A 17818-nucleotide genomic window follows, 5' to 3' on the forward strand; every position below is an offset into this window, starting at 1 on the left:
TATCGTAATAATTTCTTCGCGACAGTCTTTCGTGTTCGATATTTATCGATATTACGGTCGATCGAAACGATGGTTTTCGATTTACGTCGCAAAATTCGCAATCGCAGTCTCGATCGAACAATGCGTCACCGGAAATAGCAATCTCCGTTTGTTGAGCGGGTTTGTTCGAACGGAAATTGTTTCTTTATCGCGAACAAGTCGCACGCCAGATATTTAGAACAGAGTTTGTTCGCGTACTTGGAAAATGTAAAAAAGTGCTCGCCTTAATTACATTAAACAGTCAATTAATAGAATAAAAAGTTGAATCAATCCTGTCAAATGATGAAATTCAGTTGATATCAGAGAAAGTATAATTTGTGATTTTTTATTTATTATAAGAAAATAATATAATTTGTAACAGCTCTTTAAAAATTAATATACATATAAAAGGCAATAAGAGCTAATTAAGTTCTGTTATTAATATTTATTTGTGGAAAAAAATTTTTTAACATAAAATATTAGACAAAAAAGTTCGAACGTTTCGGTTGCCTTTTTCAACCTTCTTCAGCGCATCATTTAAAATTAAAAATTAATAGAAATTAACAATAAATTATTCATAACTGTCAATATACTAAAACTATAAAGAAACAGAGTTATTCGCATAAAACTACGTCAAGATATTTTTATAAAAAACGAAATCAACGCATTTTTTAAAAGCATGAGCATTTTTATATATTCTATTCCTCGAATCGTCATTTAATGTAATTGTCGCGAAACGGATCTCTCCGGATTTTTTTCCACAAATAAAACAGAACTTAATTAGCTCTTATTGCCTTTTATATGTATATATGTATAAGAAATTATATCATTTACATTTATGGCCTCGGGATTTTTTCTAGGAGAGGGAGAAAATAAAAATTTCTCAGTTTTTCATTTTGTGTCCTTTCTTAATTTTTACAATTTATTTTTTTTTTATTTTGCCATTTTAATTTTTTTTACATTTATGAAAAAATAATGAAAATTCCGATTAAAAGTGACGCATTGGCAAACCTCCGCGATTTTTCACGGAAATCGCGTTGCATGTAAAAATCAGATACGAGGGCGCGGGCTCTTAGATCCGTCGAATCTACGCGATGCGTGACGATCGATTATGCAACGGACAGAATCGTCCAGGCAATAAAATATGTCACGCCGCGACGTCGTGAGATTGCGCAAGCGATGAGCGACGATCGGATCGAAGGAAATCCCCGACACGAAGGGCGCAAGAGGGTAGGGCAGGAGAGACCATCCGGAGACGAAGATGGAAGACGTCGGATCGCGGAAACGTGGGCTTGGCACCTTCGGTGCATGACGAGACGCACCCATCGTGCGTATTAACGCGCCCATGGCGAGCATGGGGTCCCGGTACCGGATCGCTATAAATGCGCGTGTCTCCTTTCTAATTTTTCCCCAGGGAAAAATCCGTCATGTAATTTATACCGTGAAGCCCGTCGTGCAGTTTTTATTATTATTATTTTTTTTTTTTTGGAATAACGCGACTGTAAATTAAAAAGGTCCGGGGCTTGTATTTATTTTTATGGTCGAAACATAAAGTCTGGGAAAGAGAGAATATATAATAGTAATAATATGTGTAATTATATGTATAATCAAATACACAGGGTATTTTCTATAAATAAGTACAAAAAATTTGAAGGATATTCATCCTTGGCTTATTTTTATGAAGAAAAAGTCATATATTCTGCTTCGTCTTCAAAATACAAAATATCAAAGATGTTTAATGATAATTTATTTCAATTTTCAAATTTTATTCAAATTATTCAAATTCAAATATCACGTATATGTAATATTGAGAACCCTTTTCCAGTACCGACGAAACATTTTTAGGTCTACCAGGGTCGGGCGTAAATATATTAAGGTTTTTTTAATGAAAAATGTACACCATTGTTTTTTTCAAGTTTAATAATTAAAAAAAAAATCTTAACTTAAACTCTACAAAAATTGCCTCTTGATTTTTTTGAAACGATGAACCATTTTCAAGTTAAATTAAAAACTGTAGAAGCTGAATCATGTGTATCAATAAGCTATCTATTTTATTCTATTTGATATTTCAAAGATTTGAAATTCAATGTGCCTATCTTCCATATTTTTCATTTTTTTACAACTTTGACATTTTGTATTTTGAAAACAAAATAGTTTAGAACAAATTTAATATTTCAAAGATTTGAAATTCAATATGCCTATTCTCTATATTTTTTATTTTTTTACAATTTTGACATTTTGTATTTTGAAAACAAAGTAGTTTAGGACAAATTTGATATTTCAAAGATTTGAAATTCAACGTGCCTATCCTCTATATTTTTCAATATTTTACAACTTTGACATTTTGTATTTTGAAAACAAAGTAGTTTAGAAAAAATATTTATACGACCTTTTTTTATAAAATAAGCCGAAAAAAATCCTTTTAATTTTTTTGTACTTTGGAAACATTCTCTATATAATTATATGTATATAGAATACATATAATCACACATACATATATTATAAATTATATATAATTTAAAATAAATAATAAAGAAGTATGAACATCAGGGTGACTGTAGACTTTTTTTAGTATTACAAATTACATAATTCCATAATTTAAAAAAAAATAAATTTTATATAGACATATATAATTTATTTTAAATTATATATATGTCTATATAAAATTTATTTATTTTTTAAATTATGGAATTATGTAATTTGTAATACTAAAAAGAGTCTGCAGTCACCCTGATGTTCATCCCTCTTTATCGCGTTTGCGACAGCCTTTAATCCTGCATCTAAGCTCCTTCGATCGCATTACGCAATTAATGCGATATATTTGATCGCACTCAGCGACTTTCGTTGCGTAACCGCAAGGTCACAACTGTCCGATCTGCGCAGAGCGTAGGTTTTTTTTACGACTGGTACCATCGGAGCTTCCGTTCCATCGGATTCCTTATTTTAGCTATTTTCGCTCCGGATCGAGTTACGATGAGCGTCGCCGAATTAAACGGGTCAGCTCGCTGAAATACGAGGGGCGCGTTCGTTCGACGAAAAAAAAAGAGTTACTCCGTCACTTCCGGATCTCATGCGACGCACGTGTGTGCGTGTGTCCGTGCCGTGACGCAATGAAAAGTGTGGAAAATAGATGGGTGCGCGAGTCAGTCGCTCGACCAGCATTGTATGCTCGGAAGGAAGTCCAACTCGGAAGCGTCGCTATTCATGAATTCAGAGGGGATTCTAGAGGGGACGTGTATACGTGTGTATATATGTGTGCTAATGCGCGTTACAATTGTATCTCTACACACACAGTTTTGTGTGTATGTATACTTGTACTCTCTTTTGTAGATATCCTTCGTCCTTTCTCTTATAAAAAAAGAGGTACGTTTTGCGACAAAAATTTTGTCGAGTATTCCCTTTATATGACGTCCTAGATAGCAAGCATACGTCATTTTGACATTTAATGACGTCAGTTTACTACTTGGGTATCTAACCCAAACTGGCGTCATTAGACATTTAAAATAACGTCATTTTGATATTTAATGACGCCATCGAGACGCCAAAATGATGTACGCTTGTTACCTAGAAAGTTTAGGATGATTCGCACACTCAAATTATATCCCAAGTAGCAAATTGACGTCATTAAACGTCAAAATGACGTCAGTTTGCTATTTGAGGTATCTAACCCAAATTGGCGTCATTAGATATCGAACTGACATCATTTTGACATTTAATGACGTCATCAAGATGCCAAAATGATGTAACCTTGTTACCTGGAAAGTGCAGGATGATTTACACATCGAAACTATATCCTCAAAATGACGTCAGTTTGCTATTTGAGGTATCTAACCCAAATTGGCGTCATTAGATATTGAACTGACATCATTTTGACATTTAATGACGTCATCAAGATGCCAAAATGATGTACCCTTGTTACCTGGAAAGTGCAGGATGATTTACACATTGAAACTATATCCTAAGTAACAAACCGATGTCATTAAACGTCAAAATGACGTCAGTTTGCTATTTGAGGTATCTAACCCAAACTGGCGTCTATAGACATCAAAACGATATAATTTTGACATTTAATGATGTCATCGAGACGCAAAATGATATACGCTTGCTATCTAAAAAATGCAGAATGATTCGCACTCTTTTCAAATTATATCCCAAGTAGCAAACTGACGTCATTAAACTGACATTTTGACGTCTAATGATGTCATTTGATGTGAAAATGATGTACTCTTGCTACCTCGCCACTATATAACATCTTTGATCGCGAAATAAGTGAGAATTTTGAGATCAAAGTACCGTAGAAATTCCGATGACGGGATTGAATTTCTTTCTTTCTCTGTGTGCGTGCGTCATACAAATTCACCTAGATCGAACGTGTGAAGTATGTGGATGCACGACAAAACACGTGACTCTTGACTCGGGTGGGGAATGCGGGCGCGTTTCACGCGAGTAGTCGAGCTTGTCCACTCGTCGTGTGCTCAGTGCATAATCGCGATTCACGAACCCTGCAGGTCGCGACATCGCGCCGTGCGATGATTTGCGGGTGGTTGACGTTTTAACACGGACGCGACACGATCGTCGTCGGGATCCTCGCCTAAATTTAACGCGCGTGTCTCGTGCACGCGCACATACTCTCTTTTTTTCTCGACTAATCGATATATGTGCGCGAGAGACTGTCAGATTAGCGTCTTCCGGAGATCTGTCGGGATGTGTCGAGGAATCTCAGTTTGAGCGTAAATCGATAAATGTAATAGTTTTTAATCTTTCTCTCTTTTTTAGAATTTATATTCTTATTTTATTTATTATTTATATAAATTTATTCGATTTTACTTATAATTATTCGTATTATAATTGTATATTTAAAAATATATACATATGTATATGTTGTTTTTTAAATTATAGTTTATGCGGTATGCAAACGAGGATAATTTTTAACTTTGAACGAGACAATTTTTCCGAGATTCGCGCACCGTAACATCGAAACCATTTCTTTCAGATGACACAAAAGTCGAGCAGAACTACGCCAATCAGAACGGTGCTCTGAAGAGCTGCCCGAGCGAACAACAACGAAGCGACGTTAAGAAAGGTAAGTGGGTCCTCGTTATCGACAAAAAGAGACGGGATATATATATATATATACACACACTTGGGATGCTGGATTGGACCACGCTTGTTTGCATGATCACTGAAAACACTGCACATACACGCGATTTCTTCTCTCTTCTTTTCTTCATCAAGCGTCATCTTGTGATTGCAACTGTTTGATGAGACGATCTCCCTAAAAGCTTATCAAATTGTTTCGAGAATAGGAAAGAAACTCGGATTTTAAATAAAAGAAGTTGGGTACATTACATATTAAAGTTGCAGTGTAGCAAATTTTCTCGAAAATATTAAACATAAAACTAAGAATTAAAATATCAGCAATTGCCAAAGATTCTCGACTAAAGAAGAATAATTTTTCAGTTTATTTAAATTTGAGTGAATTATTAAATTACACTAGTTTACAGAATTATTTGAAACTAAACAAGATGTTTCTTATAGATTTTTGGATGTTGAAAACGCAAGCCTATTTTTCATAGAGAAATCTGTCTCTTTATGAGAAGTAGAAAATAAAATATCGAATAAAAACGAATGCATTTTATAGGGGATAAACAATACATTAACCTTTTTTACAAAAAATCTCAAATATCAAATATCGTGAAAAAGACTATTTTTTTTTTACATATTAAATTATTTATATTTTATTAAACTTGACGTGCTGGTGAAATATGTGCTTGCGGCATTCAAAAATCTATAATAAAAAATACTCTGTCTGGTTAAAGAATTACGATAAAAAAAATAATTTTTTTAAAACCATTAAAATATTTTAATCTTAACATATTTCTCAAATATTTATTTTTGTTAATAAATTTATCTGTGCCTCAGTCCCGAGACATCCATGTGTCAAATAGAAATTCGTGGGAGAGATCGAACTTTCTACCTTTCAGTAACAGCTTTTTTTCACATATAGTGCTTTGAAAAAAATCTTAAACGTCCGCTGAATTTTCCCGCGAAGAGGGAAGTCGGGCCGTCGTTTTTAAACGTAAAAATAAAAGAGCCGCGCGAGAGACAGAGAGAAAAATCCCGAGTAGAGAGACGCGTATACATATGGCGAAAAACCGAGCTCGGAGAAGTTACGTAAAACGACCGCGACGGGATATTTACGGAGAATCCTGAGAGGAGACAGAGAAAGATAGATAGATAGATAGAGAGAGAGAGAGAAAGAGGAAAAAAAAAGGTTCGCGAAAAACGTCCTCGTAGGATATCGCGATCATCCCTCGGATTACGCGACCGACGCGGAGGACAGCGTCTTCGGGATGCCTCAGGGTGGCAGGAACCGCAACCGCGGCCGCAGGAACCGGAACCGGCGCAACCGACCGGGCCCTCAGCGTCTTCCGGCGAACGCCGCGGAATCGTCGCGGAAAGCCGAGGAACCGGTGACCTTGAAGAACGAGCGCGGCGGCGAGGACGACGACGACGACACCGTCGACTCGAAGAGGACGGAGAATTCCGTTTCGGAGAATGTCGACTCTATCGAAGGCGGCGGATCATCGAATCCCCGATATCGAATCCAGCCGGACGAGAAATGCAGGATCGAGAAGGTTGAACTGAAGGAGTCTCCCTTCGGAACGATCGAGATTACGACCGTCAGCAGTCTCCCTCTGGAGGCGACGATCGGCCATATCGCTGGGGTGGGTATCCTGGAGACCGGAAGTGGCGACCGGACGACGACGGTGACGATATCGGAGCCGGTGGAATCGATACGATTTCCCGGAGGCTACGGGAGGTCGGAATTTTCGCGAGCGAATGGAAGCCGATTGGAGATTCGAGAGGTCAACGACAGCGATACGGAGGTCAACTTTAGGAATTCGGAGGAATCCAAGTTCCTGAACGAGCGAGTCGGGCAGCAGCAGCACTTCGTGAAGAGGATCTCGAAACCGGAAACGGAATCCCCGACCTCGATGTGCGCCTCAGTGATGCCCAAGGACGTGGAGAGGAAGCTGCGGACCTTCATCGAGGGCCTGCAACTGCCGAGCTTCTCCGAGGAAGCGGCGGAGGACGAAGGGCGATCTCTCTCGAGAGACGTGTCGCGTGACGTTTTGCTCGAGGAGAGCAAATGCGTGGAAAAATCGAGTGTGTCGTCGCGCCGGAAGTTGAGGAAGCGCTCGGTGTCGGCGGCGTCGCAGTACGCCCGCAGCTTCCTGGACATCATCCAGGAGGAAGGCGAGAGGCTGTCGGAGGACGAGGCGCAGCACATCAGGGATTTCATAAACGAGGAGATCAGCAAGTATCGGCGCGAGGATAGACACTCCGCCGAGAAGGCGGTGGAAGATCCCGAAAGGATCCAGAGAGCTTCCGAGGAACTGGAATGTGACGTTAAGATTAAGATCGAGACTACGGAAGAAGATGACGTCGAGGTCGAGAAAAATATCGAGTCGAGTTTGGCGGGAACGCGAGTGACAAGAGAGAGCAAATCCATTGATGAAGCAACGAACGAGAAAGATGACACGTTAATGGTCGAGAAAATCGAGATGGAAGAAGACGCTGGAAACGTTGCGAATGATAAAGAGGAGGACGTTGATGAGGAATTATTGTCGGAAGACGAGACGCTTGCCAGAGAATCGCCGGAGGAACGCGATTTCGTCGAAACGGTGATCAACTATCCCCCCGACGTGTCGAGAACGGAGAACGAGGCTGATTCATCCTCGAGTCCGTCGCAAACGAAACGATCTCCGCCTCTGCCACCTAGAAGATCGTCCAGTTTCGGCCACGAGCCTCAGAGACCACCGGCGCCACCTGAAATAGACTATATCTCGAGCTGCGCTGACATTCATGATCAGCCACTCGGGTCGCCGCGACGTCCAGAACTTCCGGAAACTCGCGAAAGGTCTTCCGCGTTGAGGAAAATTTCCGGGAACTCTTCAGCATCTTCTTCAGGTTCCTCTTCAGGAAGTTCGACTGTCGTCGAGAGGTCCCTGAATCAGCCGGACATTGTTTCGAAGAGGGAGGTCGAGAAAAGTAGCGGCCGATCGATCGCGTCATCGGGTATTCGCGACGATGATCCGTCAAGCTCGCGCGACGTCGGAACGCTCGGCGTCGCGTTGGCAGGCGCGACGGGGACGGAAATAACGCGTCGCGGGGAAGGAGAGGCCTCGGCGACGCTTGTTGCAGCGGCGACACACGATCGAAGCGCACCGCCGAGCCGGCAGGAGGGTGACGCGGAGGTGCATAGGAGTCTTCCTCCGCGCCGGGACGAAGATTCGCGGAAGAAGGGATCTTCCACGACCTACGGATCGCCGAAGGACGCTAAACCGGATTCCTCGGCTATGGGGAATTCGAGCGCGAAGAGCAAAACCGAGCGAGAGGAGAGGAGGCAGAGGTCAAGCGTTTTTCAGCGAATCACGAAGAGCGAGAAGAAGTCGGAGACCTCGAGGATAATCGAACGACACGAGAGGAGCTCGAGCGCTAACCAGCGCGATTTCAAGTATTCGACGTGGGAGGAGGAGAGGCACGAAGAGAAGCACGAAGAGGAGGAGGAGACGCGCAGCTCGGCGTCTCGGCTTAGCAACGTTAGGAATTTATCGTTCGACGACGACGAGGCGAGCGAAAATCCCTCGCCCGAGGGATTCGACGTTCAAGGACACGACTCTTCCAGTAGCACCGCGTCCTTGAACACCGTGAAGCATCGCTCGTTGACCGACCTCGTTCGCGAAACGACGGAGAATAACTCGGAAGACTCCTCTTTGAAGCGAAAGCTGACGTTGCTGAAGAGCGCTAATGAAACGTCGGCGGAATCGCTGAACGAGGAAGTCTCTCGGGACGTTGACGAAGAAGAAGAAGTCTCGAAGCGACCGTCGTCCCTTCGGGAGCTCTGCGTGAGGAGAATCTTATCGATGCCCTTCGGCTCGCAGATGATCGACGAGATCACCGCGCCCAGGCTGAACATCTTCGAGAGTCTACGGACTCTGCAGAGGTTTGTGAACGACGTGCCGAAAGCGTTGCATGGAGTGAGTGATGCTCGACGACGCGAACTAACGAAAACCCAGGACGGGAGCGAGCCGCCGCCTCGGCCTAACGACACTGTAAACGTTGTTTCAGACCGGGCTAGGGTTAATATTGAGTTGTCAGAGTCCGCGGACGGCGGGATGGAGGAACGATGGCGGGCACTGTCCACCACCCAGGATCCCAGACTCCTGGTGTGCCTGTCGCCGTCGCAGCAGGCCTCGAGGGTGCGCGCCAGCGCGGACACCTTGTTGGATCTTCACCGCAAGTTCCTGAATCGCTACAGCTATCGAGAGGATCAACCCCGATGCGTGTCCGTGCCGCGATATCGAGTGCAGATTCGGAAAGACGACGACACGACGACCTTGAAAGCCCCGTCTGCTCGAGATACCACGACGGAGAGCTCGAGCTGTAGGCTCTTGGAGATCATCAAAGAGGAACGAAACGGAGAAACGAAAACGACGACCGGGAACGACGCTTTGGGTTCTTCGGCAGGTCGGGGAAGTCTCAAGGTCACCGATAACCGAAGCGCCAACGAGCCATTCCCGGCGGCGACGAGGAGGGGCGAGGACGGCGACGATAAGAGCGGTCACGTGACCGATCATCAGCTTAGGATTACGACATCGCGATTTAGCATCGGAACGAACGGCGTCGCGACAGTTCGCGATTCGGAGAGATCGAGAAGCGGCGACGTCGTCGGGAAGAGGACGCCGCCTCTTCGAAGAACGACCGATCCCAGCAGACACGTGAACCCGGCCCTGATCGATGACAGATTGGAGGTTCCGCCGTTGCCGAAGCGCGCGGTGACCGTTGACAGATCCTGCATCGACACGACGAGCATCTTCGACCGAAACCCGCCGAGGTGCTACCTCGAGCCATCGCGAAGACCCTCGCGCCAGGAGACCGACAAGCTGAAGCAGGTGGCCGCGGTGGAGATCGTGGAGAAGCTGAAGAATCTGCAGACGGAGACGTCGCGGCGACTCGACGGCGACAGGAAAAACTCCCTGCCGCAGGAGTACTTCGTCCAGCGGCTCAGGTACATCGAGTTGCTGGAAGAGCAGCTGAAGAACGTTCTCCTGGCGGAGGAGGAGGAGAGAAAGGCTTTCGAGGAATTTCAGACGCACCTGCGGAAAACTTCCTCGTCCGCCGAGGAAGGAAGAACCGAGAGGAAGAAGAGTGGCTTCAATTGCGAAATTCCAATTGGTAACGGGACGACGGAGGATCATCCACGAAAACAGTCGAGTAATGAAAAGGAGACCACTCGGTCGCGCGAGACCAGGAGGTCGACGACGTTGCCGACGAACGGGGAAGCGTTTCGCCAGCGGATGTACGACGAGTACGTGGACAAGGTGCTGGAGCGGCAGGAACGGAAGAGCCACAAGGTCTTGAAGATCAGCTCGCACGAGGACTGGCGCAAGGCTGATGACGGGGATATGAGCGCGATGGCGAAGGAGTTTATCGAGAAGGCGCGGAAGAGGTTGAACAAGTATGGGATCGATCTGGACGAGGTGGATCCTGAAGAGGCGAAGAAGGAGGAGGAGGATTGCGAGGTCGGGGACGTGATTAACGCGAGATTCCTGATCGACGGCAAGGAGCTGCGGGACGCGTCCGGCAAGCTGCCGAAGCACCTGCGGGAGTTCCTGAAGATCTCCACCATGTCCGGGGATGACGCGGCCGGTGAGTGAGTTACGGCGAATGGAATGGACAATGGATTTTGCTGTGTTGCTCGTCGTGTTGCGAGATATGATTGGTGGATGATGATGATGATGGATTGATGGCTGCTCAGAGAGTGATGACCCGTCCCGAGCGCCGGGGAAACGGAAGTCCGTCGTGCCGAGGAGATGACGTCTCCCCTTTTGTAACCAACCAACTAACTGGTAACGCGCGCATCTTGCCTCGACGTTCGTAGATGCCTTAGTGTTTGTCGTCACTAACGATGTTGATGGTATTATGCTAATTCTCTCTATCTGTCCGCCTGCGGGGTCGAAACTACGCGAAGATCCGTCGAGCAAAGGGGATAGTAATTTGTTTCCGATTTTTGTGCAAATTCAAAAATAAAACCAAAGTTGTAAAATATACAAAGTATCCTGACTCTAAGAGTCTATCTGAATAAACAAATTTGCAACTGTCAACTGGCAACCGGGATATTTGCAACCTGTTGTGAAATGATCCTAATTAAAGGGTATTTTACAATTGATTGAAAATACCCCATTATTAGTTGGTAGTTGGTTGATTAATCAATCAGAGTAAAGTAACTTGTCAGCTGATTGGTCAATCCGCAATTTGCGAAGAGATTGTTGAACAAAGAAGATAATTAGTTTTCGATTAATTTGTTTTCAAATTTGCAGGATTAGCCTAATTAAAAAAATTTGTAACAATATCGAATTTAAATCTTTTAAAATTCTCGTCTTTTTAATTAAGGGATATTTCTCACAATTGTGTGCGTGCAAAGGCCTCCATATTAGTTGACAATTGCGGCCTGATGAATCAGAGCAAAGCAACTTGTCAGCTGATAAATTAATTTGCAACCTATTGTAGAATGATTCTAACCTAAAAGCATAAAGATTTATCGAGAATCAGGAATTCTCTCTCGTCCTAGACGAATCCTCGTCGTTTTAGACAAACTTCCTCAATAAGGAAGACGAGCGGTAACGTCGAAAACGGAAATCTCATTACCGTAAATACGTTTTCTCAGACAACTCTCGGAAGGCGAAATTAGTTCTCGACGATAAAGCGGCAGCGCGTCGAGCATCGCGAATCCTCTATATTCGGGTATGGCGGTTCGTGGGTATCTCGCGCATAGCATTCAAATCGCGCCTCGGGCTTCCCCGAATAAATCCGATTAATATCTCGTCCCCGTCAATCGATAATCGCTCTTGTGTAAATAATAAATAAAGCGTTGTATCGGGACACGCGGCTTCAACACGACATTAATAAATACGTATTTACGCGCTATTTTTCATCATCGGCTATCCGTCCATCCGCGCGGTTCGCGGCGCAAAGCGGGATTTAATATTCCATGACGTAAATCCAACACGATCGACACTCTCATATATATATATATATATATATGTGTGTGTGTGTGTGTGTGTATATTTCGGCATTCATTCTGAAACCCCGAAATCGATTCATCAAAGCGACGCGATGGAAAATTATTGCATTAACATTCGAGCTTCGGCTGGATCCGGACCGTCGTGTTGTTCAATCCGCGGATAATGAACCGCGATAACAGATATCAGCGGGGTGGCTCAGAGGCTATCAAATTGCGTCGCATGTCGCTTACGTCTCGATTCTCTCGAGCGTTTCGATTAGCCGCGGAATAATACTTGATCACGCACGTCGCGTTATTATTACATAGGTGAGCCGATTGCGGAAACCTCAAATCATTTTTATCTCGTAATTTTATTGAATACGAAAGGTACATCATTTTTCTATATAAGGTCTGTTCTTTTCGGCTGAACTGACTGCAATAGTTTAGAGTTTTTCTCTTCTCTTTCAATGTGGACAGTGTTTGCTGTTATTGAAATAAAATTATATAGATGATCATCTAGATGAAATTTTTTGACTTTATTTACAAATAATAAAAATGTGTATTATCTGTAGCTGGATCTTAGATGAGAGAAAGTGTTATCTTTATTCTAAATTATCTAGAATAATAGTCAGATAATTTGGTTTAGAGTCATAGCACATGCAAATACTCAAGTAATAAGACTGAAGCAGTAAGCGATAAAAATATGAATATATTTTTATATATATCTTTTATAATTTACATTTTTTTATAACTGTGTTTTGCATAAGCGATCTTAAAAAATAATATTATCTGAAAATTATCTAGATGAATCGCCATATATAATTTATATCTTTTATCTAGAGATATTTAAAGCAAAATTATCTTCATCTTATCTAAGATAAATTTGCCTATTTTTATTTCATCCTTATCTAATTTTAAAATCATCTAAGCACAACACTGAATGTGGAGTAAAAGTGATAAACTCTGAACCTTAGTCTCTATAGTGTGCAATACAAGTGTTTCAGTGCTTTAGGAATGCATGGATACTTCTAGAAAAAAATGTTTTTTAAAGCTAAGAGTGTAAGCTTCGATATTGCAATATTATGTTTTTCCTTTTGACAATTAACGATTTTTATTTTATTAAGAAAAAGAATATTTTAAAAATAAAAAACGTTAATGCATTATCTCTTCGTCGGACTTGGAGATCGATTCTGTATTAGACAACTGGATGAAAATTATATAAATGAGCGAATTTAATAGGAAATTTTTAATTTTCAAATCAATATAATTATATCGCCAGGAATAAATTCAATAAAAATAATAATAACTTGACACACTGGCAACAATTTATTTAAAATAATCAAATTTTTTTTATTATTTATAATTTATAATTTTATTGATCCAAACTTAGCAAATTCGCTCGTTTTCGTAATTTTCACATTTTCAGAATCGATTGAAACTTGTCTCTCATTTTTGAGTGATCTGAAGACGCGAAGACAAGTTCTGGCGGATATGGGAGACACTCAAAGAGGTGACTGGATGCGAGTTTCAGGTCTGACGAAGTGAGTCTTTTTTTCCACACGTATCTACGCATTTCCGAAATAAAACACTTGTATGTATATTTTCATATTTAACAAATTACGAGATACAAAATATCCAAGGTTTTGACTCACCCTAGTAAATCCAGTGGTTTGTTCCTCTTTTTTTTTATTCAACTTTTCACGTTTTCTAGACGTTTATTTCGACCCGAAACGAATATCTCGTGGCGGAAAAGTGGCGGATCGCGATTCGCGTCCGGCGCGACATCGCACGTGATTCATGAGAATCTAAATATAAGAGCCTCCGCGCGCGGAGACGAGAAATAGGCCACTCGCGTTTCGGGGAGGAGAACCACCGCCTTGCGTTTTTTCGGCTATTTTGAATCACTCGCGCGACGTTGGCCTACTGGCCCGCTCGTTTTCTCTTTATATGCGAAGTAGACCTCTATGTAAGTGTCGCGCTCGATTCGAGCTCTTGTTAATGAAATCGTAGAACGGGGGAACGATTTTGATTTGATTAAAAAAATTGTATTTAAGTCAAAACGTCAAATCAACTGGATCCTCCCACCGATTTCGGTGTCTAATGAAATCGACTGTCTTCATGTTTCATCTACAAGTGATTGTTTTTACTCTGTTATGATGTAGCATGATATAATATAATATTGCACGTTCGCTCTTTCAATTTTTCTCTGTTCACTCTGATGGTAAATATACTAATACATGTAAACAAATTACAATGCGGCACGAGTGCATGTCTTGTTCAAATATTTCCACGTCGATTAACAACATATATATATGTATGGGCTATACATATATTAGATATACACAATAAAATCGATATCCGATAAAAGTCACCTGTCCTCGACATACAACAATGTTAACTTTCATTGACATATTGCCAGCTCGCTCGCCTATTATTATTAACTGACTGCATGTTATTTGTATTTCGTAAGTCTAGTGAACCTTTCAACGCGGTTACCGAAGCGTTCGTTTATTTTCTATTCTAATTTTAGCGCGCGCGTCCCGTCGGAGCTAAACGTGCGAATTTAGGCATTCGTCTATGGTCACGAGGGCATTTTTTTATTCTCGGAGACGCCGATCGATGTATTCATCCCTCTCTCACCTTTTCTTGTTTTATTACAAAGCGAATGACGAATATTCGAGCGACAGAGAGATTTGTTCCGCTCGCTCTAACAAACTTATAAATGCGTCCTCCGCTCAAGGGATTAATTTATCGTAAAACTTTCTTTTCTTCTTTTTTTGTTCTCTTTTTGGTGGATGTGGGCATGCTTTTTTAATCAAAGGGAATGGCTGCGTTGCGAAGGCAAGGAACACTGACAACGACTGTCTGCTGCACGAGATTGACAAAGCTTTGAGAATCAGCAGGGGATTTCTACTTGGGCAAGGTGCGTTTGCAATTTCGCTTCATCTGATAGCATGCATGCGTTATACATGTATATTTTTTCCCAAGAACTAAATAATCATCGTGTACATACTCTGCAACGAAAAGGATTACTTTTAAACGATGAAGAAAATTAATACCAAGAGGGACTGAAAGTATTTTAGATGTCTTTTATTTATTGTGATAAATTGAAAAAAATTATATAAATATAACATACATATAAAATATATAGATATATACAAGATGTTTCTGAATAAGTGCGAAAAATTTTAGGAAATGATTCTTTATCGAAAATTAAGGGGCGTTTTTATATAAATTATACTTTTCCTTATATTCCCTCTCTGAGGAATTATACTTTTCTAAAGGGGGAGGTGAAAATTAAGTTTTTAATTTTTCCTCGAATTTTAGACAAGTTAAAAAAATGAAATTTGGTGGATATTTTCCACTAATAGATTCGAAAGGATATTTAAGTATTAATATGTTTCTAATCTTTCCATATCGTTGTAAGGGGATGAAACTAACAACTTCAATTCAATTTTTTTATTATAATTTTTAACAGACTGTAATGTGATTATTTAAAAAATTTGGTAGATATTTTCTACTAGTAAAAGAGTATATTTATTAAAATTTTTAATAACCCCTATACAATGTTCTTTTTATTAGAATTTTTTAATGGACCAGAATGTGATCATTTAAAATTATGCGTCAGAAAGCATCATTCTTTTAGACATTTTTTTATTTCTTTTATTTTTTCCGTAAACTTAATAGTTTTAAAACGTAATTTTTAAATTTCCCTTTGGAGAAGTGTAGCTCCTTATAGGATATAGGAGTACACATTTATGAGCAATTTTCTTTAATTTTTGACAAAATTATTTTCTAAAATTTTTCGTATTTATTTAGAAACATCCTATATATATATATATATATATATATATATATATATATGTAAATAATTATATAAATATATATAAATGTATAAGTGTACAATTATATAATTATATTTAAATATAGAAAAATTACATATAAAATTATATAAATATATATAGAGAATAGATGTATAATTATATAAATATAAAAATTATATATATAATTATATAAAATATAAGTATAATACTAACATAAATACAGAATATTTATATAATTACATAAATATAAAAATCATACATAAAAACCGAGAAAAATGGAAATCGCATTCATCGTTCAAACGCGCGTACACATTCATATATATGTATATAACCCCTGGTTGGCGCGGACTCGAAATTACACTGTATACACCAGCTTTCGGGCGACGTCGACGTCGGCGTAGTGAGCGGCGCGGCGTCGAGCCTCGTCGGCGTCGCGACGCTTCTCTCAGTCGATTGGCACCTACTACCGTGCTACCTCGCCGAGAGGGCTGTTTCTCCTCGAAAATACGCGACGTCGCGTCGTCTCACCGTGCTTGTGCAAAGTGACAATGTTGGAGAAAAGTGAGTGATCGTTTCGGAAAGGTCGATGAGACCTTGTTGAGGGCCAGAGAGAGAGTGCGATAAGAGGGAGGATAAGAGGACCGCGATAAGATGCTCGTGAATTTCTTCAACAGGTTGTTCCTCCCGCGAAGAAAGTCGGAAGGCAATCGCGTCCAATCAGATTGTTGTTCTTCAAATTGGGGAGGAAATTTCAGGGAAAACATGCGAGGAATATTTAGTTGGGGTAGAAACGAATAAATCTTTGCTATTTTTTTGCTGTGCGTAAAATAAAATGAATTCAGTTTTAAAAAGATTGATAAAATCCGATTTATAAATTAAGTTTCTCCCGCGAAGAGAGTCGCGTTCAATCAGATTGTTGTTCTCCAAATTGGGGAAGAAATTTCAGGGAAAACATACGAGGAATATTTAGTTGGGGTAGAAAGGAATAAATCTTTGCTGTTTTTTTTTGCTGTGTAAAATAAAATGAATTCAGTTTTAAAAAGATTGATAAAATCCGATTTATAAATTAAGTTCCTTCCGCGAAGAGAGTTGGAACGCAATCGCGTTCAATCAGATTGTTGTTTTCCAAATTTGGGAGGAAATTTCAGGGAAAACGTACGAGGAATATTTAGTTGGGATAGAAACAAATAAATCGTTGCTGTGTAAAATAAAATTAATTGAATTTTAAGATGCTGAAAGAAGGTAGAGATTGAATAAAATCCGATTTATAAATTAAGTTCTTCCCGCGAAGAGAGTCGCAATTGCGTTTAATCAGATTGTTGTTCTCCTAATTGGGGAAGAAATTTAAGATAAAAAAACATACGAGGAATATTTAGTTGGGGTCGAAACGAATAAATTTTGTAAAATAAAATTAATTCAGTTTTAAGAAGACTTGTAGAGATTGCATAAAATATTCTATTTATAAATTAACTTTGATCAATTCATGAAAGGTATCTAGTGTGCTGTTGATAGTTTAGTTTACGAATAAATAAGGCAATCTTCTTCGCTTTGTCCTTCGTTTCGCGGCGGTTCTTCAAGATCGGTTTTATATTAATGAACGCGACGGTCTCATCGTGAAAGTAACTTTGAAGAGCTTTTCTATGTGAATGCGGCTTGTGATGTAAGCAATGTTGACGTTGACTCGATAATCATCAGGATATTTCGCATTGAAAGCCAAACTAGATATAAATCTCGAAAAAAATGGATTCCTCTTCACAAACGCGCGAATTAACCCTGCAGAAAAATTGTAAAAGAAATTATACTGGACACTAGGGAAAAGAAAAAAAGAGAAATGTCGCGTTATACAGATAGAGAAGAGTGCAAACCTTTGAAACGACGAAAATCCGAAATACACGTTGTTTGACAA

General features: G+C 40.5%; 1 protein-coding gene across 19 annotated transcripts in view; it reads left to right on the forward strand.

Moving 5' to 3' along the window:
- The window catches only part of LOC114930817 (uncharacterized), a 118532-nt gene that overhangs the window by 52417 nt on the left and 48297 nt on the right, over positions 1-17818 (forward strand). For 17 of the 19 annotated variants that reach the window (XM_085479566.1, XM_085479573.1, XM_085479567.1 and 14 more), the window contains 3 exons: positions 5012-5101; positions 6316-10734; positions 14910-15011. In XM_085479566.1, the coding sequence (XP_085335692.1) occupies positions 5012-5101; positions 6316-10734; positions 14910-15011 (4611 nt within the window). The remainder of the gene's footprint in view (positions 1-5011; positions 5102-6315; positions 10735-14909; positions 15012-17818) is intronic. The other 2 variants (XM_085479575.1, XM_085479578.1) reach the window with 1 other exon arrangement.

This window comes from Nylanderia fulva, unplaced genomic scaffold (genome assembly GCF_048542155.1).
Source record: "Nylanderia fulva isolate GAGA-0341 unplaced genomic scaffold, ASM4854215v1 Scaffold123, whole genome shotgun sequence".
NCBI lineage: Eukaryota > Metazoa > Arthropoda > Insecta > Hymenoptera > Formicidae > Nylanderia > Nylanderia fulva.